This window comes from Nyctereutes procyonoides, unplaced genomic scaffold (assembly GCF_905146905.1).
Source record: "Nyctereutes procyonoides isolate TBG_1078 unplaced genomic scaffold, NYPRO_anot_genome, whole genome shotgun sequence".
Classification (NCBI taxonomy): domain Eukaryota; kingdom Metazoa; phylum Chordata; class Mammalia; order Carnivora; family Canidae; genus Nyctereutes; species Nyctereutes procyonoides.
Window position 1 is genome coordinate 6,705,083 of NW_026575135.1, and position 27,840 is coordinate 6,732,922.

Genomic DNA, 27,840 nt, shown 5'->3' on the forward strand with positions numbered 1-27,840 from the left:
GTCTTGTTCCAGCTCAGCAGCCAGGAAATGGTGTTTAGTAAAATTCTAATTGGGAGTAGCTCTTTGAGTGGCTAATACACCCAAACAAGGAAAAATAGAGAGGTTTGAGTTTTGGGGGGCAGAGGAGGATATATTCAACAGTCATCTTATAATTTCACACTCAGCTATTCTAACCTTGGGGCATGCAGAAGTGCCTGGAAGCATCTTTGATATTCCAATGAAGGTGGTGGGTTCTGTTTCTAGCTTCCACTACTCCCTACATTAGGGATGCTAAGACACGCTGCAATACTTAAAGACAGTTCCACACAACAGAACATGGATCCAAGGTGCAAATAGTTCCTGCTGAGTAACCCTACAGGTGCCTTTTAGTTCAGGAGACAGAGGCAGTGACATCCTGTGACTCTGTGGCATTAACTAAGACTCATCACAAGGAAGGTATCCCAGATAGAGGGCTAAAAATTAGCTCAGGCTTTGTAGGGCAAATAGGCCATGCTGGGACAGACTGCTCGTTTTGTCCAGCCAGTGCTGCCAACACACTCAGTAAAGCCCTGTGCAATCTCTTCCTAAGCTCACAGGCAGAAGACAAGGCTCTACCACTGACAGGGTAGCCCTGAGCAAGTTACTTCTCTGAGCTTTGATTTTTGTTGGTAAAAAGGGAGTAACACTTAACTCAGAAAATTGGATTAAGCGAGGTGTCTGAACATACCCGGCAGTCTCTAGGCAGTAAGTGTCCTTTTATTTAAGTGGTGGCTCTGCGATTTATCTCACCAGTAGTACAAAACGCTACATCTAATTTATGCTCCTCAGCTGACTGCCTCCTTACAATGAAGTAATGTATATTCTCCAAGGGAACTGTTTTGCCAAAGGCTTACATGAAATGTGTTCATCTGATTGCTACCTCTAAATCTCTTGGAACAACCCCTCCCCCAAAAAAAAGTTTAATGGAACTAATAGTAAAAGTTAAACTTGAAAAACTAAAAACTTTTGTTAACACACTATATCCAATTTGCACGCTAATACACTAATGTTTGTTGTTAGTTACAAAGGTACCAATGAAAAATTATTTTTCACAGCCAATGATGGAGGAAATAGAACCCGTTAATACTTAAACAATAGTGAAGTGTCAAATGTCCAACAGAGGGTAGAACCGATAATTGAGAAGCTTAACAGGCACTCAAAATATGCAACTATTTGGTTATAATCAAAATTAAACCACACAGATTTAGCTATAGTCTCACATTCATAGTTTGCAGGACAGAGTGAGACAAAGCCACTGTCCGTTTCTCCAGAACAGCAAATAGAAACTATTTTGAACATTCAAGGAAAAGTCAACATACAAGCCCTTCTCAAATGCTCTATATGCAATCCTTTCTTCTTCCAAATTCTTATATTTTTGTGAGAATTTACTGTGTCTTTGTGTTCGGCAGTTGTATACTTGGGGTGGAGAGAGGATAAGCTGACTGCTGCATGGCCAATGAGTACGAATTACAGAGTTCAGATCCAGTTTGCTAGGAGTCTGGCCCAGAAGGCAGTAGTCTCTACAAAAACAACTATTAGCAGAATGCTTACTAAGGAGAGAGAAACTGGAATAAGCTATTATTTGATATCCTTTCGTTGTATCTCAAACCAAAAAACAACCCCCCCCCCAAAAAAAAACCCATGCACCAATGAGTTGGATTCAGAAAATGTCCAGCTATACAAAATAAGTATTTAAAGAACAGTTTTTATCATAGGATTTTACTCTGTAGCAAGTGTGTAATAAAGAAAAAAAGAGAAAAAGTCGATGTCAAGGAACACCACCTTTGGGATTTTCCCAGTCACCTCGCCATAAAAGGTACGTCCCCTAAATCACCCACACAAAGGAGGTGACACACAGACTTCCTTTTTACTTTCTAAAAATTTCATTGCCATCTTGACACAACAGCCCAGCTTCGGAGTAACACAAAGGATGCCAAACCTCAAAGCAAAAAGGAAGACCTTTTCTGACAGGGCAAATGTTCAGTTCTGAGCTTCCGGATGCAGTCAGCATTCCAAGCAAACTCAACAGGAAGAGGTAAAATCTTCTTTACTGCAAACCCTGAGCATAGCTGTGGTCTACTTCTTCATCTCCCGTTCTCAAGGTAGAGGAAAGGTTCTGTCAAGGCATTGGTTAACCAGTGTGTAGGGAGAAATGCCTCTTTCCATGAGGGCTCCCAGACTAGCTCCCAGTTCAGCTGCCTTGCTCTGTGGGTCACATGGAGTCCTGAAGCATGTACCATGTAATGGAAAGCCACGTTTCAAAATTAAAAATGTAGCCAGTCACAATCCTGAGTGCTGTGAAGGAGGCAACAGGGCATTCAAACAAAAGATTAATAAAAAACAATGTCTACACAGTCTGTGGCAAGGCTTGAAGATGAGAATTAGAATTTCAACTATGAAAGGAGTTCGTCAACACCCAGAGATTGGGCTGTCTATCTGGAGTGGAGGCTGACCTGGAAATCCAATTCTTTTGAGGGTCTATACATGGTAATTGGCAAAAAACATGATGAACTAAACAGGTCAATTCCTTTCTTTTAAAAACGGCCCTTAAGAAAGAGCTTGAGCTTAGAGTCCTTCTTCCCTGGTCCTGCCTATTCAGCCATCCAGAGCTTGAAGGTCCTGTCGTATGAGCAAGTGGCTATGAGCTGCCCATCAGAAGAGATGTCTAAGCCCATCACTTTGCCTTCATGGCCAGCCAAAGTCTTCAGTGGGGACCAGCCTGGGTGGGTCCAGATCTTGGCTGTGTTATCATAAGCACCAGTGAGCAGAAAATTCCCATGGATAGCTTTAAGAGAAAAGAAGGAGGAACTGCTTGAGGAATTCAAGTACAAAAGAGCAAAGAAAACAAAAGCACAAAAATCTGCTACAATATATGATTTCAAAAAAGAAGGTATTTCCCCATTTGGAAAAGCCCAATCTTCTCATCCACATTCCCATAAGGCCTCCAGGAGAAAAGGACTATAGGCAGACTTAGGGAAAAAAACATTAAGGGCTTGTGCCTCTTCCCCTGACCATCTGTTTAGAATAAATTAAGGATGCAGTGCTTACAACTTTCAGGGAAAAAAAGGACTCAAAGCCTTATAGAAGTCTTCTTTACTTCCTAAAGCAAGCATGCTATGCCATAGCTTTGTCTGAAAATATAGAGGAAAGGAACTTAGAATTTGCTCCTTTTTCAACAAAGGCCAAATTCTCTCCTGTTCCACTTCTAAGTTAAGCTAAAGCTTGGCATGCATTCCGCGGAAGTGCAATCTGTCTGTCCTGTGATTAGGCAAAAGAGGAGGAAAGCTTACGCTCAAACTTGACACCAGTCACTAAGTTCTGATGGGCAGGGATGGTATAGACACAACGCCGTTGTCGAAGGTCCCACACTTTGCAGGTGTTGTCACCACTGCCAGTTGCAATGTGGTAGCTGTGGATCAGATGTAGTATCGAAGTTAGAAACAAAGACACATTCTGACCAATAACCCTTCCCACTCCTCATGAGATTAGTTAATCTTACCCATTGGGGGAGAAATTTATTCCATAGATTTCTTTCAGGTGACCTTCTAGGAACATGATACACCGTCCTGTGCGCAAGTCCCAAACACGACCAAATGCATCCAGTCCCCTGACAAAATAATTTATAAGCGAACATTTTGAAACCATTTCTCCGTGGAAGCAGGCACATGTAACAGGTGACTATTGATCTGCCCCTGGCTATGTGGAAGAAGGCTTACCCAGTGCCAGCCAAAGACCCATCTTGATGGAAGGCAATGTCATACACACCCATGCTGTGGCCTTCCTGATGCAGGATCTCCTCTTGAGCCTCCAAATCCCATAAGCGCCACGAGCGGTCATAGCTACAATAAAAATCAAACTAATAATTAACTAGCAGATATTCAGTTCCTACAATGTGTGAAGTACTATAAATGCTTATAGCTTAAATTATGCTTCTGAAACTATTCGTATAACCATATTAACAAGAAATCCTTTTCTGGCATAAAAAAATACTTCAACAACTAGGCATTATCTGTCTTGAGTGCTACCTGGGAAACCATGGACTTCCATAAATTTACTTCAGGGGCGATTTTAAGAATACCCAGAATGGCCCAGCAGAGACTGTAGCCTCCCTTCTTTTTCAATTCTACTGTTAACTCTTTTCATTCACTGAGTATTTGTTGGATGTTGGGGATACAAAAATCAGTCATAAACAAATACATCTATGCAACAAATGAGAGAGCATAGAAAGAGACCCACACATTTTTGGTCAAATGATTTTAAGGAGGCTACTAGAGCAATTTCAACAGGGAAAATAAAATCTCTTCAATAAATGGTGGTAGAGGGGCACTGGCTGGCTAAGTTGGTGAAGCAACTCATCATAGGGTTGTCAGTTCAAGCTCCACGTGGGTGTAGAGATTACTTAAATAAATAAAATTTAGATTTTGGGACACCTAGCTGGCTCAGTGGTTAAGCATCTGCCTTTGGCTCAGGCTGTGATCCCAGGGTCCTGGGATTGACCTACATCAAGCTCCTTGCAGGGCGCCTGCTTCTCCCTCTGCCCATGTCTCTTTGCCTCTGTGTTTCTCATAAATAAATAAATAAAATCTTAATAAAACAAGCTTAGGTTTTATTTTTTTAAGAAACAGTGTGAGTGGTGAGCGAGAGAATATTTTTAAAGAGTTATTTTAGAGAGAGAACACAAGTGGGAGGGGCAGAGGGAAATGAAACGAGAAACTCAAGCAGACTCCACGCTGAGCCTGATGCAGGGCTCGATCCCAAAACCCCGAGATCATGACCTGAGCCAAAACCAATAGTTGGACGCTAAATGTGCTGCCCAGGAACCCTGGGAGAGAATCTTTTTAAAAAAATATTTTATTTATTTATTCATGAGAGAGAGAGAGAGAGAGAGAGAGAGAGGCGCAGAGATACAGGCAGAGGGAGAAGCAGGCTCCATGCAGGGAGCCTGATGTGGGACTCGATCCCAGGACTCCAGGACCACGCCCTGGGCTGAAGGCAGGCACTAGACTGCTGAGCCACTGAGGGATCCCCTGCGGGGAGAGAATCTTAAGCAGACTGTGCTGAGCATGAAGCCCAATAGGGGGCTTGATCTCACAACTCTGAGATCAGGACCTGAGCTGCAATCAAGAGTCAGATGCTCAACTGACTGATCCACCCAGGCGCCCATTAAAATAAATAAAACAAAACAAAACACCAAAAAAAACCCCACAAAAAAAGCCCCACCTCAAATAAATGAAAAAATAATAATAGAACTGTTTGTGAAAATAAAAAAACTCAATTAAAAAATATAGGTAAAGCACCTGGAGACTGCACAAAAGAAATGGTCAATAGCAGATGATAAAATGCTGAATACCAATAACTGTAAGAGTAATAAAAAATTAAAACTGAAATTTCACCACACAATTGACAGAATATGCAAAATGGTAAAACTGACACCACCGAATGTTGGCAGGGATGTGAAGCAATCAGAATTCTGAGAATGTAAAATTTATAACCAATTGGAAAAGAACAGGTGTGAGTTTTAAAATAGTTAAACCTATATCTTCTCCATGACCTAGCAATTGCATTCTTGGGTATTTATTCAAGAGAAAGTAAAGAAAAACATGTCTGCAAAAAGCATTATATAAAAATACTCACAGCAGCTTTATTCTAATTGACCCAAACCTGGAAATGGCCCTAATGTCCATCAAAGGAGAATGGATAATAAACTGTGGCAGTCATTCAACTAAATTGTCCTCAGCAGTAAGAAGGAACTACTGAGACATGCAACAACATAAATGAAACTTTTTTTTAAGAGAAGGGGAAGAGAAAGCGAGAGAGAATCTCAAGCAGGCTCCATCCATGTCCAGCACAGAGCCCCATGCAGGGCTCAATCTCACAACCCTGAGACCATGACCTGAGCTGAAAGGAAGAGTCAGATGCTCAACTGACTGAGCCACCCAGATGCCCCTAAATGAATCCTTTTTTTTTTTTTTAAGATTTTATTTATTTATTCACAAGAAACACAGAGAGAGACACAGAGACAGAGCAGACTCCCCACAGGGAGCCCAATGTGGGACTCGATCCCGAGACTCCAGGATCATGCCCTGAGCTGAAGGCAGATGCTCAACTGCTGAGCCACCCAGGCGTCCCCCACCCCCCCATGAATCCTAAAAATATTATGTTGAGAAGAAGTTAGGCACAGACACGTTCAGAGAGTATGAACAATTAATTTACGGTGATAGAAATCGTATCAGTGATTGTTTTGGAAGGAGGTGTCCACAGGGAAGGAGCATGAGGGAACTTTAAAGGGTGATGGAAATATTCTATTGATAAGGATGTGGGTTACATGAACGTATGCATTTGAAGTTGTATACTGAAAATAAATCTATTCCACTGCATGTAAATTACATTTTAATTAAAGAGTTCTCAGGGTCCTGATCAAGCCCTGCATCCGGCTCTGCACTCAGCATGAAGTCTGCTTACACCTACTTTCTCTCTCTTGAATAAATAAAATCTTAAAAGGGCACAGGGGGGAAGACAGATTTGTTTTTTGATATGTTTTTTAGAGATTTTTATTTTTAAGTAATCTCTACATCCAATGTGGGTTTTGAACTTATAGCCCCAAGATCTAGAGTCACATGCTCTACCAGCTAAGCCAGCCAGGCACCCCAGAAAGGGAGACCAATTTATTTTTATTTATTTATTTATTTATTTTTGATAATTATTTATTCATAGAGACACAGAGAGAGAGAGAGAGAGAGAGAGAGAGAGAGAGAGAGAGAGAGAGAGAGAGGGCAGAGACATAGGCAGAGGGAGAAGCAGGCTCCATGCAGAGAGCCTGACGTGGGACTCGATCCAGGGTCTCCAGGATCACGCCCTAGGCTGCAGGCGGCGCTAAACCGCTGCGCTACCCGGGCTGCCCGGGAGACCAATTTATAAGCAGAGAGATTATAATACAATGTGTGGGTGGGGAAAAAACCCACAAAACACCACTAGTACTGGTCAAAAAAAGACTAAAAATTCTAGTTTTCTGGCAATTAATAAATGAAATTTCAGATTAACTGCAATTTAAAAGCAAATCCACTTGGTCCTAACTTTACAATATATTCTCTTCTGATTCTGAATTATTGAAGTCCAAGAAAATCTTACTTGAAGATCTCTGTTCTTAAAATTTCCTTGGCAGTTAGTCCTAAGGGTTAACAAGATGCCATGGGCCTGTATGGATAGAACAATAAGAGGATGTCTTACCAGGTGGTGCCCAAGAAACGTCCTGAAGGATGCCACATTACACGTGCCACACGCACTGTATGGCCTTCAATGTCTGCCACTGGCTCGTCACTGGAAAAGAATCAAATATACGTAAGTAAATTATTTCACAGTCATAAATATTCATTGAATTTATTAACTGTTGTGACAGATGCACCCATTTTGTATGATTTAAGAGGCTGCACTGTAATTAAACTCATTCTTTGTTAAAAATGCAAGGCTTAGGGACACCACCTGGATGGCTCAGTGGTTGAGCATCTGCCTTCGGCTCAGAGAGTGACCCAAGATTCCAGGATTGAGTCCCTCATCGGGATCTCTGAAGGGAGCCTGCTTCTCCCCCTGCCTATGCCTCTGACTCTCTCTCTCTGTGTTTCTCATGAATAAATTAATCTTTAAAAAAATGCAGGGCCTGAAAAAAAAAAATACAGAGCTAACAACATTTTATGTCATTTCCCAAAATCTTGAAAATACTTGGGAGTATTTCATGTGCTCATAGGGCAAAACTGCCCATAGCACTTCAAGAAACACTATCTTTCTATATCTCAATTCAATATATTAATCAACGCTCAATGCTATTATCATTTAGTGTTAGAGAAAATAAAAGATAAATCAGACAACCAAAAGTCTCTTTATGCCAAAAGAGTGCTGAGATTCCAGGAAAAAAACTTATTTTGATGGATATGTAAAGCTACAGAAATCAACTAGTTTTGGTATGAGTGAATTACAGATAAATTTTTCTCAAACTTTAGCTTGTTGTAGAATCCACAGGAAAAAAGGAACTCCTAAATAGAGGCTTAGTTTCCTTTGGTGGCCATTAAATTCTACTCCCCAGTAACCACAGAAAAAAAAAATTGAAACACCAGTGATGAAAGGAAGTAAACACGAACCCTAAAGAGGGCAATTAAAAAGGGAACTTTGTCAATGTGCATACATAGAGCTAATCAAAGCCCTAGGGGAACAAATATTGCTAAGTGATACCAAAGCCAATTAAAACTCGCTGTGCTCATGGTAAGACCCTGTCTGGCAAAGAGTAGAGACACTAATTAGCTTTTGTACAAAAACCTGGCAGAAAAGTTGCATGTGCTTTCCCAAAGAAAACTAAGCAACTGAATTCAGATTTTAGCCAACACAGTGCTTTCACAAATTTCTTGGAAGACAACAATCATAAACACATTAAAAACACCCCAGACTGTTGTGATGGGAAAATACAGCCTAGGTAAAGGAGAATGTTGGTGGGAGGAGACATCACTTCCTTAGCAATAATGCCTCAGAACTTCACTGTCCTCCCCCTACGGCCGTTTGCTAGAAGCCAATGTGCTGCCAAGAATATTATCTTTAGTCAATCTACCAAATAATGCATTTCTCCAAGTCAGTGTACTGCACAGGAGGTGTAAATAGATTTTTCCAGAATAACTGGACTGGGAAAACAATGGCCACTACGTTGGAGGCAAAAATCTAGGTCCAGAGTTAACAAATATGAAAGACCTGACACGACCTCCTCCGCTGAGAAGAGGTCAAGAAAGAAATCCCACATTCTATGTTCACACCAAGTTCCCTGGACTCTTAGACCATTTCTGGGGTTAGATGCCAGATTTTCAGGTCCTAAGGACCAATCGAGCAACTATTTACTCTAGTGATTGAAGTATAAGCAGATCAGTAACGTTCACCTGTCAAGGCTCCAAAGCTTCACAGAACCATCAGCAGCACAAGAGGCCAGATTGACATCTTTTTGGTCCAAGGACACGGTGGATTTTGGATGGAATACAATTGCGCCTACGTTTGTGTTATGGCCTGAAAGGGTATAAGAGATCAATGTTAAAGGGTTCCCACCACTTTATGTATGAAAACAGGCTACGATGCATAATACAATATATATTAGGGAACACGTAGACCAATAAGGTTTGAAGTGACTACTAAATTATTAAAAAAAAAAAACTATTTTAAATTACATTTGAAAAAAACAAAACACAGACAACCTTTATTTTTTTTGGCTCAGAGAATGCACAATGCCACAGTGTGGCTAGACATGAGAGAAAAGTGGTTTGTGCATGAAGTCACCATCTTCCAGCCTTGTGGTCAGAGAGAACCCAACCAAGTTATTTCAAGTCAAGAATGAATCTTGTGTGTACTGGGTCTGAGGGTCAAGTATGGTATTAAGAGTTTTACAGTTTGACAGGGTTCACATTGGGAAAAAGTGAGATTTAAACAAGATTCTAACTCACCTCGGAGGGTGTGAAGCAGATTGCAATCGGGAACTGACCAGAGCTTGCAAAGCCCACTCCTAACAAATACAAAGGAAAGCATCTCAGCCAGGGTTGGTCTGGGAAGGAAAAGGTACCTTGGTGACATTCCTAAAGGACAATCTTTTCTCGCCCCCAGTAAATTTTACAGTGGCACATAGGAAGAGAAAACTAGTGGGCTTCTCATTTGATGGTTCATAGAAGAAAGCTAATCCATGTCTCATGCAGCCAAGAGCCTCTATAGGACTACAGTTAATCTAGTACATGTTGCTATTCTCCTTAATGTTTGGATTGATTGGTGAGGGAAGGTAGGATGCATTATATTATCAACAATATTAATAACGATACTATCTCCTTAAAAAAGGAATAGCATTTTGCTAACAAAATACTTGATATTTTTTTTAAGGATGCTTAATTTCAGGGAATTTCCAACAAATTACTTTCCTAACACCTCAAATGATCCTGATAGCAAACATATGAAGTACAGAATATAGTAGGAATGACTATTTCTATTTTTAAGAGAGGAAGAGATGGAGGGATGCGAGGACCTTGGTTGGCTTTCTCCTGAACTGGTGTCAATTTCTACCTAGTCAAGTAGTTCCTCTGCATACATTAGGAAGCTTCCCTTCTCACTAAATGGACATGTCCCACCAAAATAACTAAATAGGAACAAAAAACCCAAAGTTATTACATCCTAAGAGTTTTCTGCATGTGTGGCAATAACTAGAAAACAAAGATAAATAATTCATGTTTACTGAGTCCCTACCACATACCATGATCTATTAAGGTAAAACGGTTTACAACATCATCTCAGCCTACTTTACATATAAGGAAACTGAAGCTTACCGAGTATCCTGCCTGGGTTACCTTACTAAAAAAGAAAAGCTATATTGAAGCATGTAAACTGGTCAATCAATAAACTCCCTATGTATCTGTTCCAAGATGCTAGTGTCAAGAACATGACTGACATGTCATGGGTCTCTGGAGTCCCCTGTGAAAGAAAGGATCGCTAAGCGTAGACTATCTTGTATAATATAACTGAGCACTGGCATCTCTGGTTTGGTGTGATCATGAGAAGCGAGACAATGACATATAAATGACTGACTTTTTTCCTCCTTGAATCTGCCCTCCACTTAAATGGGACTTACCAACAAGCTGTGGCCAGCATTTTGGAATTAGGACTAAAGTGGCAGTAGGAGATAGGCCGATCATCCCCAATCTGACTGCAGAAATTATTCAAAGACTTAAAAAAAGAAAAAAAAAAAGACAAACAGTAATCATTAATAGGCTAATCCCAGAGTTTTTTTTGGTTTTCCCACAACCAAGAAAAAACCAACTTTCTGGTTTTAGCCCACCACCCCCAAGATTCTTTTATACTTCTCTTGTTTTGTTTAAACATTTTATTTATTCATGAGAGACACAGACAGTGAGGCAGAAACACAGGCAAAGGGAGAAGCAGGCACCCTGCAAGGAGCCTGATGTGGGGCTCGATCCCGGATCCCAGAATCATGCCCTGAGCTGAAGGCAGATGCTTAACCGCTGACCCACCCACGTGTCCTTATGCTTCTTTTGTTAAGAGACACTTACTTTCATGGATGGAATTAAGGCTTATTTTGAATTCTAGTATGTGGTCTTACACACTCGTAGTATCACTAGCTTCTGTGTCAGCTCAACATACACAAGAAACCCACAGAGAGAGCTGAAGTACAGCTCTGAAAATATTAAAAGAGAATTAAAAAGCAGAACCAAGGCTTCTGCTGAGTACTAAGCATAGTGGGTTCCCACCATACTAACTGATGGCTCCTTGCAAATAGCAAGTGTAAGCAGTTGCCTTTACCTTTCAAGAGGCAGGCCAAAGAAGGAAACCTACTGAATATTTAAGAGTCCTTACTATATTGGAAATCACTGAGGACATCTTACCCGGAGAGATTTGTGCAGCTCTTGCATCTGGGAGGTCCTAGTTGTCTCAGGAATTTCTTTATGGAGACGAGCCTCTTCCAGGCGTTTCATTGCCCTGTAGACACAGACACACTATTACCAGGAGCAACCAGGTTGAAAAAAAGGTCCACATGAGTATCCCTACCACTCAATTTCATGTAACTGCAGTCTTGAGAAAACAGATCCTGAGAGAAAACATGAAAAAAACATGCTTCTTTCTCCTTTTGAGAGGCTCCCTTTACCTGGGCAGTGAATAATTAGCAATCCATAGTCTAGCAACCTTCAGGCTGTTTGGTCCTTCATGATACCAGGTTTGCTGATACTGAAAGTGAAATTAAGAGCAGAAATGTTAATGTTAAGTCTGAAGCATTCCTGCCCCTCTCATAGCTGTCAATTCTCTATTGTAGCTGCCCAGGAAAAAAAAGGTGAATCGATTCGGTAATAGGATGAAATCAGGCATGTGTACTTTTTTTTTTTTTTTTTTGGCATGTGTACTTTCTATAGTGTTTTTATGAACTCTTATAGGATGGCTTCTGGTTCCTTGTTAAAAGTTATACCAGAAATGCTATGGTTTTTATGCTGAATAGGAAACTCACTTATATTCACTTATACCTACACAGGAACCACAAACTACTGCCAACAACTATTCCTGAATGGTGGAATCCTCACATTCCCTTCCCCTGGCAAAGCAAACCTTGAAAGCAGAAAATGAAAGAAGCAACCCTTCATTTCCTTCACTTTCATACTGTGAAGCTGAAGACAATTTTTACCTCTTCTTTGGACTTCTTAGACTTCTCATCATCTTTTTTGGTCTTTTTTAAGGCATCAGTACCAACCACTGATAGGATATTTCTCAGCCTGTAACAGAAAAGATCAGAATTAAATGAGATTGTGAAAAGTATGTTTTAAGAAGGGAGAAAGGTTCTCCTACTCTCACCATTTAATTGCCAAACAATTTTCTTTAAGAGTCAAGTTGTTGTGTCTCAACTCCCAGTGTGATTTCCTTTTTAAAAATATTTAATTTAATTTAATTTATTTACTTATTATTTATTTATTTATTATCTATTTATGATAGTTACACATAGAGAGGGAGAGAGGCAGAGACATAGGCAGAGGGAGAAGCAGGCTCCATGCACCGGGAGCCCGATGTGGGACTCGATCCCGGGTCTCCAGGATCGCGCCCTGGGCCAAAGGCAGGCGCCAAACCGCTGCGCCACCCAGGGATCCCTAAAAATATTTTAAAAAATAATCTCTACACTCAGCGTGAGGCTCGAACTCACAATCCTAAAACCAAGAGTCGTATGCTCTTCTGAATGAATTTGCCAGGCCCCCTCCACCCCTCACAGTGTGATTTTAATCACTCAGTCTCTTTATTTGAAGATTCCCTAATTTCAACTATAAGCGATTACCCTCTTCAATTTCGTCAACTAGCCCCAACACTGCTACCACTTGGTCTGTGAAGACAGCCAACCTTGCTCAATGCCACAATGTGCTGGATACTGATTGAGGTGCTAAGTGTACAGAAATGACTAAGAGGCAGTTTTTTATTCCAAGTAACATAATCCTGGTAGGGTGGACAGGAAGTACCAAGGAACCACAATACATTGTATTAAGTATTATGACAGTCGTTAAGTACTAAGTGCTAAGGGAGGACATAAAAGAAATACCCAACGTTGGCTTGGAGGGAGAACCAGGGAAGGTTTCACTGAGGAGGTATTTCCTGCACCGAGTACTCAATTAGTAAGGTCGAGAAGTTAAGAATGGAAAAGGACAGCTGAAGCAGAGGGTTCAACAAAGGTAAAGGTCTGGAGGTAAGAAAAACATGAGCAGCTTGGAATCACAAATATTTCAGAATGGCTGGAGCATGGAGTACCAAAAAAGAGCTGGTGAGAGAGAGAGAGCTGCTAACCTAAGTAGGGGCCAGTCACAAAGAGCTCCTCATGCCATGGTAAGGAGGGTTTATGTTTGAGAAAGATCCCCTAGGGAAGCAGAGAGAATGGACCGAAGAGGAAACGATAAAGGCAGGAAAATCAGTCTGCTATTTCGGAATCCTTGGACCTTCAATGGTGGACTGAATTAACACAGTGGCAGGAGGGACTCAAGATGTTCATCTAAGGGTCACGATAATAAGTTAGACTTTGCTGTTGGTTGGAAGACAAATTGTAACAGTAATAAATGCCTACCCTTTGAAAATGCTGTTAGGAAAGCAACATACCATGACAGACAATAATGGAGGGGTTTACTTTATAAGGGATCAGGTGATAAAAAACTCTTCTTTGACAAGGTGGTATTTATGCTGAAAGTAAAAGAATAAAAAGGCTTTTAAAGGCAAGAGAGGGGAAAAAAAGAAAAAAATTAAGTAGAAAAACAAAAAGAGTTTGACTATTCCAGGAAGACCCTTAAGGCTACTAAGTCTACTAAATTGGGAAAGAGTAGCACAAGAAGTTGAAGAGCACGATCAGCAGTTTTTTACTCTATGTTTAATAAGAAGACACTGATGGATTTTAAGCAAGCAATTAACACAACATGTGTGGGGCTACTACAACAATCCAGGTGTGAAAGCAATGAAGGTAGAGAAAAGAGGACACACCAGAGATACATTTCAGTCCATATCTAGAAATAGACTAGATTTTGCTGATGGATTATAAAGGAGGGGAGGCAACTGAAACCTGTGAATGATAGTGTTATTTCCAAGAATAGAAGGGTGGGAAATAGAGGAGTTCAATCTAGACATGTCCAGTTTGAATTACCTACAGAAAACCTAGGCCACAGAGATCTGAAAGTCATCAGAATATAGTCAATGATGCCACAGGAGTGGATCTGATCGCCCAGGTGAGTGTAGAGTAAGGGCAAAGAACTGCAATATATATATAGCTCAGGCAGGGAAAAAAAAGGCTTAGAAGAATTAGAGAAACAGGAAATTTAGGGAAATTAAGATTTTGTTTTAGGAAAGGGAGTGTTTCAAGGAGGGAGTGGCTGACAGGGCTAGTCTTGATAAAGAGGAGTTAGTGATCTTAATGAAGAGCAGTTTCGATGTGGCAGCAGTTAGCTAGTTTGCAGTGGGCCAAAGAGCAAATGAGGGGAAGGGCTTAGAGAGAGTCAACACACTGAGTGAGGACCAGCTGAGCCTCAAGGGGAAGGGGACTGTGGCGGGAGGGGCAGGGTATCACCCATGGTTCAGAGGGGTCATGGGTGCAAGGGTCACTGTTCTCCAAGTGCCAGGGGTAGGCAGGGGGTGGCATGGAGCACCTCCGCCAACACTATGCTCTGGTAGAGAAAGCACTGACCTGTGCACTCCACAAGTTCCACTCTTCTCAAGTATCTTCTGCACCTCTCCGCCATTAGGACTAGCCCCCTCCCATCTGGGAGCCCGGTTTTCTTTCTGTCCTTTAGTCTTTCCTGGCACCCAACCATCTGCCAGCCAGGGGTGCCCCTTCCTCTCCTATCCTCCTACCTTTGTAGCCAGCCAGGCTGGCTCTGTAAGGTACTGGGTTGGTACACAGTGGGTTTTTCTCTTGCAATTTAAATAGGCTCAGTATTACTGGTTCTATTTAATGGACATGAGATATGGTAGAAGTTTTTAAGTGATTGAATTCGCAGACTATGCAAATCAGGAAAAAAATGACGAAAGGGAGAGATGGGACAGTGGAAAGACAAAGGAGGTCCTCATCACTGCATATGACTGGACAAAGAGATTCCACAAACTTAAAATCACAAGAGGAGTATCATCTCAGCAAAGTGCCCCCTTTCAATAATAAACCTCAAGTACTTATCATTCTGTTTTAGGACACTGACAGAGATGTATGTGTCTAAATTTTAAAAGTTTGACAAAGGGATGCCTGGATGGCTCAGCAGTTGAGCGTCTGCCTTCAGCTCAGGTCCTGATCCTGGCTTCCAGGATCGAGTCCCACATTGGGCTCCTTGTGGGGAGTCTGCTTCTCCCTCTGCCTAGGTCTCTGTCTCTCTCATGAATAAATAAATAAAACTTTAAAAATACATAAATAAATGTTTGCCAATAAATATTTACTCATAATTCCATATTGGAGAGGGCAGGTTTGCACGTTAACACCCTATTCACAGTTTATTTTTTTTTAAGAGAGAGAGAGAGGCAGGCAGGCGGAGAAGCAGACTTCATGCAGGGACCCCGATGTGGGACTCGATCCCAGGACCCTGGGATCATGACTTGAGCCAATGGCAGGCGCTAAACTGCTGAGCCACCCAGGGATCCCCCCTATTCAGTTTATAAAGAAAAATTAGTAGTAGAATAAAAAACTAGCCTACTCAGATCATGGGCTAACTATATAAAAACAACTTAGTAAGATTTTTCTATTTACATTACCTAAGATGTTCTATTAAAGTTTTAGGTATAACTGAAATTTCAAAGTAGAACCTTGTAATTAAAAAGAGAGAAAATATTTAGATAGGGCACCTTTCTCTTCTTTCAGCAGGACCCTCTCCAAACAGTGTGATGGGCTCCCCCAAGGCTCTAAGGCAAGCCTTGACCTCTGAGTCATCAGTGGAAACATTGATTTGCCGGGCTCGCTTTCTTCTCTCAAACTCAGCTAACACTTCAGCCTGTCGTTCACTGATGTGCTCTTCAATTTCAAACACCTCTCCTATAAAAAGAACAGGTAATATCAGCATAATCACTAGATCTTCAAACAGAGGGGAAAATAATTTCTTACAATTGCAGTCTGTGTATCCTCTAGGAACTAATTTATTACATACTTTATTCTCAGTTTATTAAATTTTGCTAAACACAAAAAACTAAATGATAGCTCATTTAAAATTACTTAAGTCATTTTTTTTTTTAAATCTTTTATTTATTTACGAGAGAGCGAGAGAGACAGTGCAGGAGTGCAGGGAGGAACAGAGGGAGAAGGAGAAGCAGACTCCATGTAGAGCAGGGAGCCCAACACAGGGCTCAGAACCTACAACCTTGAGATCACGACATGAGCCAAAACCAAGAGTTGGACGCTTAACCAACTGAGCCATGCAGGCTTACCTCACATCATCTTGTTTTGACAACCTTACATCTACATACACACATAACTTAGAAGAGATCAGAAAGTAGAAGTACAAAGCACTTTCAGCAAATGAGTTAACTAGATCTTCTATCCAGAAGATAAAATAGATACAGTACTTTAACACCTGCCAAAACCTATTCTCTAAACCAGTCCCAGCTGAGGATATCTATGACTTTAACTAGTAAACTGGAGAAAATTACCATTAAAGGGCTTTCCCTTGACTATAGACTTTTTGGATAACCTAGCAGTTAGTTTTAAAACCAACACTGGGGCATCTGGGTGACTTAGTCGGTTAAGCATCTGCCTTTCGCTCAGATCATGATCCCAAAGTCCTGGGATCAAGTCTCAAGTGAGGCTTCCTGCTCAGTGGGGTATCTGCTTCTCTGCCCCTCCAAGGCTCATGCTCTAATAAATAAATAATAAAATAAATAAAACGCACACTGACTATGAGGATTTTTTTTTTTTTAAGTGTGGGTGTGGAGCTCAACTCTGGGCTTGAACTCACAACCTTGGGTGGTTCAGTGGTTGAGCATCTGCCTTCGGCTCAGGACATGATCCTGGAGTCCCAGGATCGAGTCCTGCGTCGGGCTCCCTGCATGGAGCCTGCTTCTCCCTCTGCCTGTGTCTCTGCCTCTCTCTCTCTCTCATAAAAAAATAAATAAAATCTTTAAAAAAATAAAAAAAAATAAATAAAATCTTTATGGGATCCCTGGGTGGCTCAGTGGTTTAGAGCCTGCCTTTGGACCAGGGCAGGATCCTGGGGTCGGGTCCCATGTCGGGCTCCCTGCATGGAGCCTGCTTCTGACTCTGCCTATGTTTCTGCCTCTCTCTCTCTCATGAATAAATAAATAAAATCTTAAAAAAAAGAAAAAGAAAAAGGCTCTCTAGATGATGCTAACCAGGGCAGGCAAAGGATGGCCTTACATAGATCCAAGTTTAACTAACATTTTTGATATTATAATACAAAGATAAAGAGGGACTCACAATTTGCATCTTACCAGAGGTTATGTTAATATTTCCTGCTTCAATTCCAGCTTTAAGTCCTTCTTTTCCCAAAATCCCAGACTCTCCTTTGGCCAGACGCTCCCTCTCCTTCTCTTCCAAACTTCCGTAATAGATGTGTGGTTTCTTCACAACAGGAGCAACTAAGTCATCAGGTGCCTTAGTTTTGGTTGCCTGATAAATCAAAGACACGGATTAACCTAAGGTCTAATACTAGCCACTTATTAGGCTTCCCCCAAAGGATGGAGCTCATCCTGAGCTTCAATCCTATTTTCCCCCCCCCCCGCATGAAAAGGACAAGTCGGACACCAGTTCAGGTTATCTTCACTGATTGGGGGGCGGGGTGTCTCTCCCAGCTACTTAGGTTCTGCAGACGGGAAGAGGCTAATAAAACTAGTCCATCATTATTCTTGGTAACTTTTCTATCAAAGATTTGCTTTGGAACATGTTTGCATCATTCCGTGGCAACCTCTTCTTGGGTTTTATGAAACTTCCAAGGTTACCCCTCATCACAGGGGCAGTATCAAGGAGAACAACCAACCTAGTATTAAGGGGGAGCAAGTCAGTTACTTGTCGGTACATTTCAAACGTTTTCAGACCTAAGGCAACACATGTGAAGTTAGGAGGCCAAACTGCAATGAAGAAGTCTGACACAGACGTGAATCTGGGCCTTCTAGAGCTCAGGTTTTGGAGCAGTCGGAAGAGGTATTTACCGTTCGGGCCTGTAGTGAGGGGTGCAAATGAATTAAAACTCGGGAACGGGGGGATCCCTGGGTGGCTCAGCCGTTTAGCGCCTGCCTTTGGCCCAGGGCGTGATCCTGGAGTCCAGGGATCGAGTCCCGCGTCAGACTCCCTGCCTTGACCCTGCTTCTCCTCCCTCTGCCTGTGCCTCTGCCCCTCTCTGTCTCTCATGAATGAATGAATAAAATATTTTAAAAAAATAAATAAAACACGGGAACGTACTTAGGGATCTAGAAAACGCTGCTCCTCTAAGGACCGTGTCTCTCAGCCTTTCACCTTCGACCTCCACCGCCTTAGCCCGTTCCCCGAGGGACCCCATTTCGCAGGAACCGCCCCCCCAGCCCCTTCCGCGCTCCCCGCCAGAGTGAGTGGAGTTCCGTACCGTGGAGGAGGCGGCTCGTGAGGAAGCCATGCTGAGCTCCGCGGCCGCGAAACCCCGGCGAAAGCCGAGCTCGGCGTTTTCAGACCGTCCACCGCGCGCCCGGCAAAGCGGAACTGCGTCACCGGCCGGAAGTGGGCCGACGCAGCGTCGTGGGGGGCGCGGGGCATGACGGGAACCGTAGTAAGGAAGCGTCGTGGCGCCAAGAGTTGCGTGAACCTAAGGAGAAAAGCACGCGGCGGACGAGACTCTGCAGAGCAGTCTGGGAAGTGTAGTCCCGCTCGCTCCGCTGAAGATTCGCGGTGGGCGCCGCCGAGGCTCCGGGAGGAGGCCGAGCAGGCTTGGAAAGAGGTAGGTGCGTCGGGCCGCGCGGAGCAAATGGAGGGCTTCCGAGGCCTGCCGTGGCCCCCGGCCCCGGAGGAGCGGAGGGCCAGGTTGCCATGGAAACCCTCGCTCTGGGCCCGCGGGTGCCACTCTGCAGCTGCAGAGGGGGTGCTGGTCGCCCTCCCCGCTGTCGGGAAGTTGTCCCAGGGCCCTCCTTGGAGCGGGCTGAATGCGCAGTGGATTCGGGCGGCGGCCACCAGCTGCCGAAGTAGAAGGAAGGCCCGGGGGAGGAGCCACGGCCTGCTTTTATTGCTGGTCTTCAGCCGAGTGTTTGTACCCGGGTCGGAGTGAGACGACGCCTGTCAAGTGCACACGGGCACGTCTGCACGGCCTGGGTACCGCGGGGGGGGGGGGGGGGGGGCTGCGGCATCCGACAGGAGCAAGGCCAGGGCTTTGCCCCCTGTCGGGGGTGGAGATGCTTGAAGTTTGGGTGATTCTCGAGCCGGACGGAGCCCCCCCCCCTCCTCTCCAAGGACAATTAGGATAATAATAATAATAATAATAATAATAATAATAATAATAGCGGGTGTTTATTGGGCGTTTACTAAATGCCAAGTTATGTTCCAGGCACTTACACTGCCTTACCTCACTCAGTCTGTACAACAGAGGGCAGAACATGAGGAAACCAGCGTCCACTGTGAAGATGAAGCTCGTTGTCCCAGAGGGTTGGCGTGTGGGATTAGAGCCCCTGCCCTCTGCCCTTGGGCCTCCTGAGCGAGCAGCTTTGCCCATCGCTCGGTACTGCCTCCTAGTGGCGAGCTTTACAAAGTTTGCAGAAAAGCGAAGAACCTGTACGGCAGGGTTTTGGGTTTTTTTGATTATTTTTTCCTCCCCTACTCTCCCTTGGAACTTCGGCTTCATCTACCATTTATTTACATTGGACTTAAGAGAGTATCTGATTTATTTCTTTGATTTTACCTTTAAAAAAAAAAGGGAAAAAAAAGGAAGATTTTATTTTTAAGTGATTCTACACCCAATATGGGGCTCAAACTTACAGCCCCCACATCAAGAGCCCCATCCATGCTCCACCAACTGAGCCAGTCAGGTGCCCCAAGATATTATCTGATTCAGTGTGCTAGTATTTTGTGGTGAGAATATGGCCTGTTCTGTTCCAAGCTTCACAAAGGATACATTTTTTTCTTTCTATGCTTCCAGTCTGTAGCTACATCCAAGATGTAATAATAATTTATACCTGTACATACTTTTTTAATTAAGATTTTATTTATTTATTCATGAAGGATAAATAGAGAGGCAGAGACACAGGCAGAGGGAGACGCAGGCTCCACGCAGGGAGCCCGATGTGGGACTCGATCCTTGGACTCCAGGATCACACCCTGAGCCACGCGGGCATCCCTAATTTTTTTTTTTTTTCAATAAGGAGGCTCCACACCCAATATGGGACTTGACCTCATGACCCTGAGATACTACTGACCAAGCCAGCCTGGCACCCCTATAGCTGCATGTACTTTATTTATTTATTTATTTTTAAAAAAAGATTTATTTATTCATGATAAATATTCAAACACAGAGAGAGAGGCAGAGACACAGGCAGAACGAGAAGCAGGCTCCATGCAGGAAGCCCGACGTGGGACTCGACCCCTGGTCTCCAGGCTCACACCCTGGGCCGAAGGCGGCGCTAAACTGCTGAGCCACCAAGGCTGCCCTGCATGTACTTTAAAGGAGCTTTCTTTGACATCATTCTCATCTAATCCTCACCTCTGTGACCTATGTATAATTTTTATGGCAGGCTGACATCTATTAACCAAACTAAAAAGCTTCAACTTCATTTATAAAATAGAGGTAATTTTGCCAGCATTCACAGGGTTTCTGTGTTCAAGTAAAAAATGTAAAGAATGGGAATGGAAAAGTGTAGCACAGTGTTCCAAGTGCTTACTTTAAATTGTACATTTTAGGGACACCTGGGTGGCTTAGCAGTTGAGCATCTGCCTTCAGCTCAGGCCATGATCCCAGGGTTTGGGATTGAGTCCCTCATCAGGCTCCTTGTGGGGAGCCTGCTTCTTCCTCTGCCTATGTCTCTGTTTCTCTCTCTGTGCCTCTCATGAATAAATAAATAAAATCTTAAAAAAATATTGTGCACTTTATTTTTTAAGATTTTATTTATCTTTGAGAGAGAGAGCGTGGGCACGAGCATGAGCAGAGGAGAGGGGCAGAGGGCAAAGCAGCCTCTCTACTGAGCCAGGAGCCAGATGTGGGACTTGATCCCAGGACTCCTGGATCAGGACCTGAGCCAAAGGCAGACCCTTAACCAACTGAGCCAGCCAAGCGCCCCTCAAGTGCTCACTTTATTTGGGTTTCTCAGTTTATTCAACTATACATGTACTGACTGATTATTACAGATACACTCTGCTTGATGCTGTGGAGAATATAAAGATGATGCCTTTAACAGGTTTTAAATTGACTTGGGGAGTTTCGTTTTCCCTAAAAATTTTTTTTGTCAGCATAAGCATTACCTTGAGCTTTCAGACTCAGGAATGTTCTCTTGAGCCTCTTTGTGTCTTGTTCCCTCTCTCTTACTCCCCTTTCTCTGCCTGCCCTCATAAGTCAGCTAAGAGATTTCCTCCAGGAAGCCTTCCTTGTCCCTGTCTACCCTGCACTCCACCCAGACTGGATTGGGTGCCTGTGTGATGCCATTGCATTATCTTCCATCAGAGTTCTTACTAGAATATGTTGCAATTTTCTGTTTATGTGTTTGTTTTCCCCACAGGCTGACTATGATTTTTAACTCTGGAGCTGAAGCACAAAAAGTGTTTGTTTAATGAATGACCTATCCATTTAGAACCTGTTTAGACCCTGAGGATAACCCTGCGAATTGGTGAGTTATAGGGAGTTTGCATGAGATTTAATAAGCTGATTTTAGTATTCAGGAGTGATCAAAAACTTCTCACAGTTCTCATGCAGAGCTGATCAAATTTAATGGCTTATATACTTTTCCAGTAATTATACAGACTTAAGATGTGATATTTTAACTTTATTCTCTGAGCCAGAATATTTCACTGAATGTGACTGGAGTATCAAAGTGATTGTTGCCTAGAATTCTCTTTTATAGGTAGCTTGCTCTTCTTTTTCTTGAAGACTGTTTTTTTTTGTTTTTTTTTTTTTGGAATTGCAGAGTTACGGATCTCCATAACTCTCCATGATCATGTAATAATCATCCATCTAATGACTTCGAAATCTATGTGTGAACCCAAATGAGTCTTTTTTATGATCATTCATTTAGCATGGATGGTGACAAATTGATCTTGTATTTATAGCCGAGATTTATCCCCTCCAGGTTTTTCTCCTGTGCTGTTTCTAACAGCTGATAGTTCACTGGGTCTGGCCTGTAGTGTTGATCACAGTATGCTGCGGCGAAAACCAACCCGCCTAGAACTAAAGCTTGATGACATTGAGGAGTTTGAGAGCATTCGAAAGGATCTGGAGGTAAGAGTACAACTTTTAAAACCTTAGGGATATTTAAAACAGTAACTTTAACTTTTGAACTCCAGACTCTTAAACCAACAGTTTATTTGAAACCTCTGTTTGGATGCTTGACAGGCATCTCAAACTTAATGTGTCAGTTTCCTGTGGCTTGCTGTAATAAATTACCACAAATTTGGTGGTTTAAAATAACAGAAATCTATTCCTTTACCATTCTGTAGGCCAGAAATCTGAAATCAGTATCACTGGTCTCAAATCAAGCCATCTCAACCATATTCCCTCCAGAGGCTCTAGAGGAGAATCCATCCTTGACTCTTTCAGCTTCTGGTGGCCACTGGGATTCCTTAATTTATGGCCGCATGGCTCCAATCTCTGTATCTGTGATCACATTGCTTTCTCCTGCTGTGCTATGAAATCTCCCTTTGCCTTCTCTTAGGCATATGATGGCGTTTAGGGCCCACCCAGGTATTCCAGGATAATGTCTCCATCTCCGGATCCTTACCACATCTGCAAAAACCCTTTTCCATATAAGGCAACATTTACAGGTTGAGGGATTAAGACCTGGGAGCTTTGGGAGTCACTCTTCAGCCTCCTGCACTTATATTGTTAAAACAAACAAAAAAACCCGCTTGATTTTTTCCTCAAGCCGGTTTCAGCTCAGTGTTCCCTATGTCAGTATCTCTGTAGATGCATGAGCCAGAAACCTAGGAGTCACTCTTGATTTCTCCCTTTTCTCATCCTTTGGATTTACCCCGTGCATCTCCACGATGACTACCCTGGTCCACGTAATGGTCACTTCTTTCTCCAATCTCAGTTTTGTCCTTAGTGGTTTCCTACTTTCATTTTTGTCTTGTTAATCCGTTCTCCATCAGGTTTTTAGACCGATCTTTAAAATGTTCAGATCATGTCATTCCCCAGCTTAAAATTCGTTTCCTGTACTTGGAATACAATCTCAATTCCTTATGGCTGACAAAATTTTGTATGTTTTGGCTTCTCAGGTTTCAGTTCCTGCCATTCTTTGCCTTGGGCTCTGTACCCTGGGCACACTGGGTTTTTCATTTTCTTGAACATGGCGAGTTGTTTATCACTCATGGCCTTTGCACATGTTATTTTCCTCTCTTCTTGTATTCATGTTTGTTTAAATGTTACTTCTTGGGGATCCCTGGGTGGCTCAGCAGTTTAGTGCCTGCCTTCAGGCTAGGGTGTGATCCTGGAGTCCCAGGATCGAGTCCCATGTTGGGCTCCTTGCATGGAGCTTGCTTCTCCCTCTGCCAGTGTCTCTGCCTCTCTCTCTCTCTGTATGTCTCTCATTGATAAATAAATAAAATCTTAAAAAAAATTAATGTCACTTTTTCAGTCTAAGAGGCTGCTTCTGACCCTATCCACATGAGGGGTGTCATTCCCATTCATGCTGTCACCATCTCTTTAGGGTCTCTCAAAGCACTTTCTTCTTTTTTTAAAAGTAATGTCTTTGCCCACTCTCTTTGAGTGGGGCTCAAATTCACAACCCCAAGGTCAAGAGTTGTATGCTCTACCGACTGAGCTACCCAGGTACCCCAAAGCACTTATCCTTTGATTTTACAGCATTTATTATAACTTACAATAATTTGTTTAAGAGCACAAGATCCTTTTTTTTTTTAAAGATTTATTTTTATTTATTTATGATAGACAGAGAGAGAGAGAGAGAGAGAGAGAGAGAGGCAGAGACACAGGCAGAGGGAGAAGCAGGCTCCATGCCGGGAGCCCGACGCTGGACTCGATCCTGGGACTCCAGGATCCGCCCTGGGCCAAAGGCAGGCACGAAACCGCTGCGCCACCCAGGGATCCCCTTACATTAAGATCCTTGATTGTAGAAAACATGTCTGTCTGCTTCACCGTTGAGTTCCCAGCATCTGGTATCATGGTACGAGCTCATATGTACTTTTTAAAAAAGACTTATTTATGGATTAGAGAGTGCATTTATGCACAAGTAGGGGGCAGGGCAGAGGGTGAGGGAGAAGCAGACCTCCCAGTGAGTGTGGAGCCCGATGTAGGGCCCAATTCCAGGACCCTGGGATCATGACCTGAGCTGAAGGCAGATGTTTAACTGACTAGCCACCCAGGTGCCCCATCAATATGTATTTTTAAGTGTAGCTTACCACACAGTATTAAATCATGTCCCCTAATAAAACTTAAATTCTTCAGTGGCCCTGAGAATAAAGTCCAGATTCCTTAGGAAGGCATACAAGATCCATTGTGACTCATTTCTCCACTTTATCTTCCACCGTCAAGTTATCTTTAACTTTAATCTTAGTGCCTCTGCATACTTGGTTCCCTTCTCCTGAAATGTCCTTTCAGTATGGTTTAAACTTCAGCTGTAATGAGTCTCATAAAATGTTGGCATACTGAACTTTGACTCTGCAGAATCAGCTCACTATTGAGTTAGTCTTTCTACTGAAGGCAGTTATCCAGTGGGTTTGACCTGCTGCAGAGCAACTTAGGGAGGGACAGTTTTGCCCTAAACTAAAATAAAATGAAACCAGTAGAAACTGGCATTTCATTTGTTACTGAAATTAGTTTAATTATATTTTGATGACTGGATTCTGAAACAGTCAGCAGTTATTCATGGTGGGAAGCCTTTTAAATTATTTCATTCCATTTGGACATTCTCAGTTTCTCATGGCTTTTAAAATGATAATATCCTTTGCCTTTTAACCTGTTTTCACTAAGCTGTTGTAATGTTACTTATTGGTAGTGTAGAGTAACTAGAGAGTAACTCAGGTCATTTTACATACATAGACACACACATATATATAAAGTAATGCCTTATTTGGTTCAGTATGATACTGTGACAGTGGCATTCCAATGCCGAGTTCATTAGTAAGTGGTGAAGAATGGTGGCGTTTCCAGTGGTTAGAGTAGTCGAGCCATCCTTCTAAGGAATGCTAGATAAAACATTTGTTCACTCTCTCAGAGAACATTATTATTTAATAACTTTATAGTCAGATAGTTGTAGTTATGGGATAAGTGTTAATACCTCTTTTTGAAAATGATTAAACTGAGGGGCACCTGGCTGGCTCAGTTGGTGGATTGTGTGACTCTTGATCTCGGAGTTCTGAGTTCAAGCCCCACGTTGGATGAGGACATTATTTAAAAATAAAATCTTGAAAAAAAGGAGAGGGCGGCCCCAGTGGCTCAGTGGTTTAGTGCCGCCTTCAGCCCAGGGCCTGATCCTGGAGACCTGGGATCGAGTCCCACGTCGAGCTCCCTGCATGGGGCCTGCTTCTCCCTCTGCCTGTGTCTCTGCCTCTCTCTCTCTCTCTCTCTCTGTGTGTCTCATTAATAAATGAATAAAATCTTAAAAAAAAACTCAAGAAATCTTAAAAAAAAAGAGAATGATCAAACTGAGATATTGACTTGGTGAATTCTGCAATCACTTGTAATTTAAGAGCCAAACCTTTTTAAAAAAAGATTTAATTAATTTCTTTATTTGAGAGAATGCTTGAGCAGAGGGAGGAGCAGAGAAAGAATCTCAAGCAGACTGCTGAGCATAGAGCCCCACATAGGGCTGGATCTCACAACCCTGAGATCATGACCTGAGCCAAAACAAAGAGTCAAATGCTTAACGGACTCAGCCACCCAGGTGCCCCAAGAGCCAAACCTTTTATTTATTTTTTATTTTTTTTAAAAGATTTATTTATTTATTTTAGAGAGAATACACGCATGAGTGTGAGAGTGCAGGGAGGAGCAGAGGGAGAGAGAGAGCTCAGACTCCCTGCTGAGCGTGGAGCCTGACACAGGACTTGATCCCACGACTCTGAGATCATGACCTGAACTGAAATCAAGAGGTGGATGTTCAACCAACTGAGCCATCCAGGCACCCCAAGAGCCAAACCTGAAAACAAAACCTCAAAACTCAGGCCTTTTGATAAGATAGTATAAAACCTTGTATTCCTGTTTTTACATTTAATCTCATAGTGTAAATGAGAAACACCCTTCTTGGGGTGCCTGGCTGGTGCAATTGGTAGAGCTTGTAACTTTTGATCTTGAGGTTGTAGGTTTAAGCACCGTGTTGGGTGTAGAGATTACTGAAAAATAAATCTTAAATAAAGAAAAAAAAAAAGAAATGCTTTTCTCTCCCCTTTGTCTGCCAACTTACTTTTTTTTAGTTTTGTTGAGAAATAACTGACATACACTAAGTTAAGGCACGATGCACGATGCCTTAAACTTACATCCCTCTGCGCGATGGTGTGATTTACATTTATTGTGAACTGATGGCCGCAGTAGGTTCAGGTAACATTCATCTTCTCATATATTATTTATCTTTCTAATCACAGCTTCCTGCTCTGAAGCTTTGCCACGACATACCCAACTCCTCACGTCTTCTTTCGTTTTTTTTTTTTTTTCTTCTTTCGGTTTCTTTGGCAGTGTGGACTTTCCTTTTTTTTTTTAAAGTTTTTTTTTTTAATTTTTTAAATTTATTTATGATAGTCACAGAGAGAGAGAGAGAGAGAGAGAGAGAGAGCGACGTGGATTTGATCCCGGGTCTCCAGGATCGCGCCCTGGGCCAAAGGCAGGCACCAAACCGCTGCGGCACCCAGGGATCCCCAGTGTGGACTTTCCTGTGTCATAGCTATGGTCACTCTGTGTTGCCATTGTCTATTTTCCTATTTCCCTGTTAGGCTGTGACATCTGGAAGGGTAGGGGTTTTCTCTTTTCTCACTGTGTCCTTGTATCCCCCTTGTACTGCTATTATCCATTTCAACCTAGGATTTTATTTTAATTTAGGATTTCAGCTTACTGTTCTGAAGGCCCTAATCCCAGCTTTTACCCTATGCCTAGTGCATGGTAGGTGCCAAATAATTGTCTGCTAATGGAAAGAACATTGCCTTAATCCTAAGACTTTTATACTTTCAGACCCGTAAGAAGCAAAAGGAAGAAGTGGACGTCGTAGGAATCAGTGATGGAGAAGGTGCCATTGGGCTCAGCAGTGACCCCAAGAGCCGGGAACAAATGATTAATGATCGAATTGGTTATAAACCCCAACCCAAGCCCAATAATCGTTCATCTCAATTTGGAAGTTTTGAATTTTAGAGGCAGATTATCTTGCATGCCAGAACCCTGGGATGGAGTAAAATGATGGCAGAAGTACAAACAAGATTTAGAGAATTGAGTGCTTGCAGTGAAGCAGAATGTTTTACCTCCTGCAGAGAAATATTTCTGCATGAGATTACTGATGCTTAACTTTTGCTCTAAGTGGAAATCCCCTCTCATTTGTCTCTGGAAAATTTGTATAAAACTTGTCTGATTTTTGTTTTTAAAAATAAATATATTTTTGGAAAAGTGTGTGACACCCTTAATAAATTATAATAATAGCACTGTTGACCCCCAGATTTTAAAAGGTAATTGCTACAAGAAGTAACATCATTCTTCTAAACCTTTATTGAGA

The 27,840-nt window shown here is 42.4% G+C and overlaps 2 protein-coding genes across 2 annotated transcripts; one reads left to right on the plus strand and one right to left on the minus strand.

The window, feature by feature from the left end:
* Positions 1 to 717: 717 nt before the first annotated feature.
* On the minus strand, positions 718 to 18,785 carry PRPF4 (pre-mRNA processing factor 4). Its single transcript, XM_055301998.1, has 14 exons — positions 18,594 to 18,785; positions 17,467 to 17,644; positions 15,871 to 16,057; positions 12,212 to 12,299; positions 11,684 to 11,763; positions 11,424 to 11,517; positions 10,652 to 10,746; positions 9,486 to 9,544; positions 8,931 to 9,054; positions 7,246 to 7,335; positions 3,735 to 3,857; positions 3,518 to 3,625; positions 3,309 to 3,427; positions 718 to 2,803 (listed from the first exon to the last, which is right to left on the minus strand). Exons 1-14 carry the CDS (start codon positions 18,621 to 18,623, stop codon positions 2,610 to 2,612), a joined length of 1,569 nt encoding a protein of 522 aa, XP_055157973.1. The 5' UTR covers positions 18,624 to 18,785; the 3' UTR covers positions 718 to 2,609.
* On the plus strand, positions 18,782 to 27,728 carry CDC26 (cell division cycle 26). Its single transcript, XM_055302002.1, has 4 exons — positions 18,782 to 18,941; positions 21,700 to 21,807; positions 22,267 to 22,415; positions 27,309 to 27,728. The coding sequence occupies exons 3-4, from the start codon at positions 22,335 to 22,337 to the stop codon at positions 27,483 to 27,485; spliced, it is 258 nt and encodes an 85-aa protein (XP_055157977.1). The 5' UTR covers positions 18,782 to 18,941; positions 21,700 to 21,807; positions 22,267 to 22,334; the 3' UTR covers positions 27,486 to 27,728.
* The last annotated feature ends 112 nt before the right edge of the window (positions 27,729 to 27,840 follow it).

Excerpts from the sequence above, each read along its gene's own strand:
- PRPF4 (XM_055301998.1), bottom strand. The coding sequence starts at position 18,623 with ATGGCTTCCTCACGAGCCGCCTCCTCCACG. Across the intron at positions 9,545-10,651 it reads ATGCTGGCCACAGCTTGTTG|GAGTGGGCTTTGCAAGCTCT; the intron begins GTAAGTCCCATT and ends TGTATTTGTTAG. Across the intron at positions 3,858-7,245 it reads CGTTTCTTGGGCACCACCTG|CTATGACCGCTCGTGGCGCT; the intron begins GTAAGACATCCT and ends TTTTTATTGTAG.
- CDC26 (XM_055302002.1), top strand. The coding sequence starts at position 22,335 with ATGCTGCGGCGAAAACCAACCCGCCTAGAACTAAAGCTTGATGACATT. Across the intron at positions 22,416-27,308 it reads GCATTCGAAAGGATCTGGAG|ACCCGTAAGAAGCAAAAGGA; the intron begins GTAAGAGTACAA and ends TTATACTTTCAG.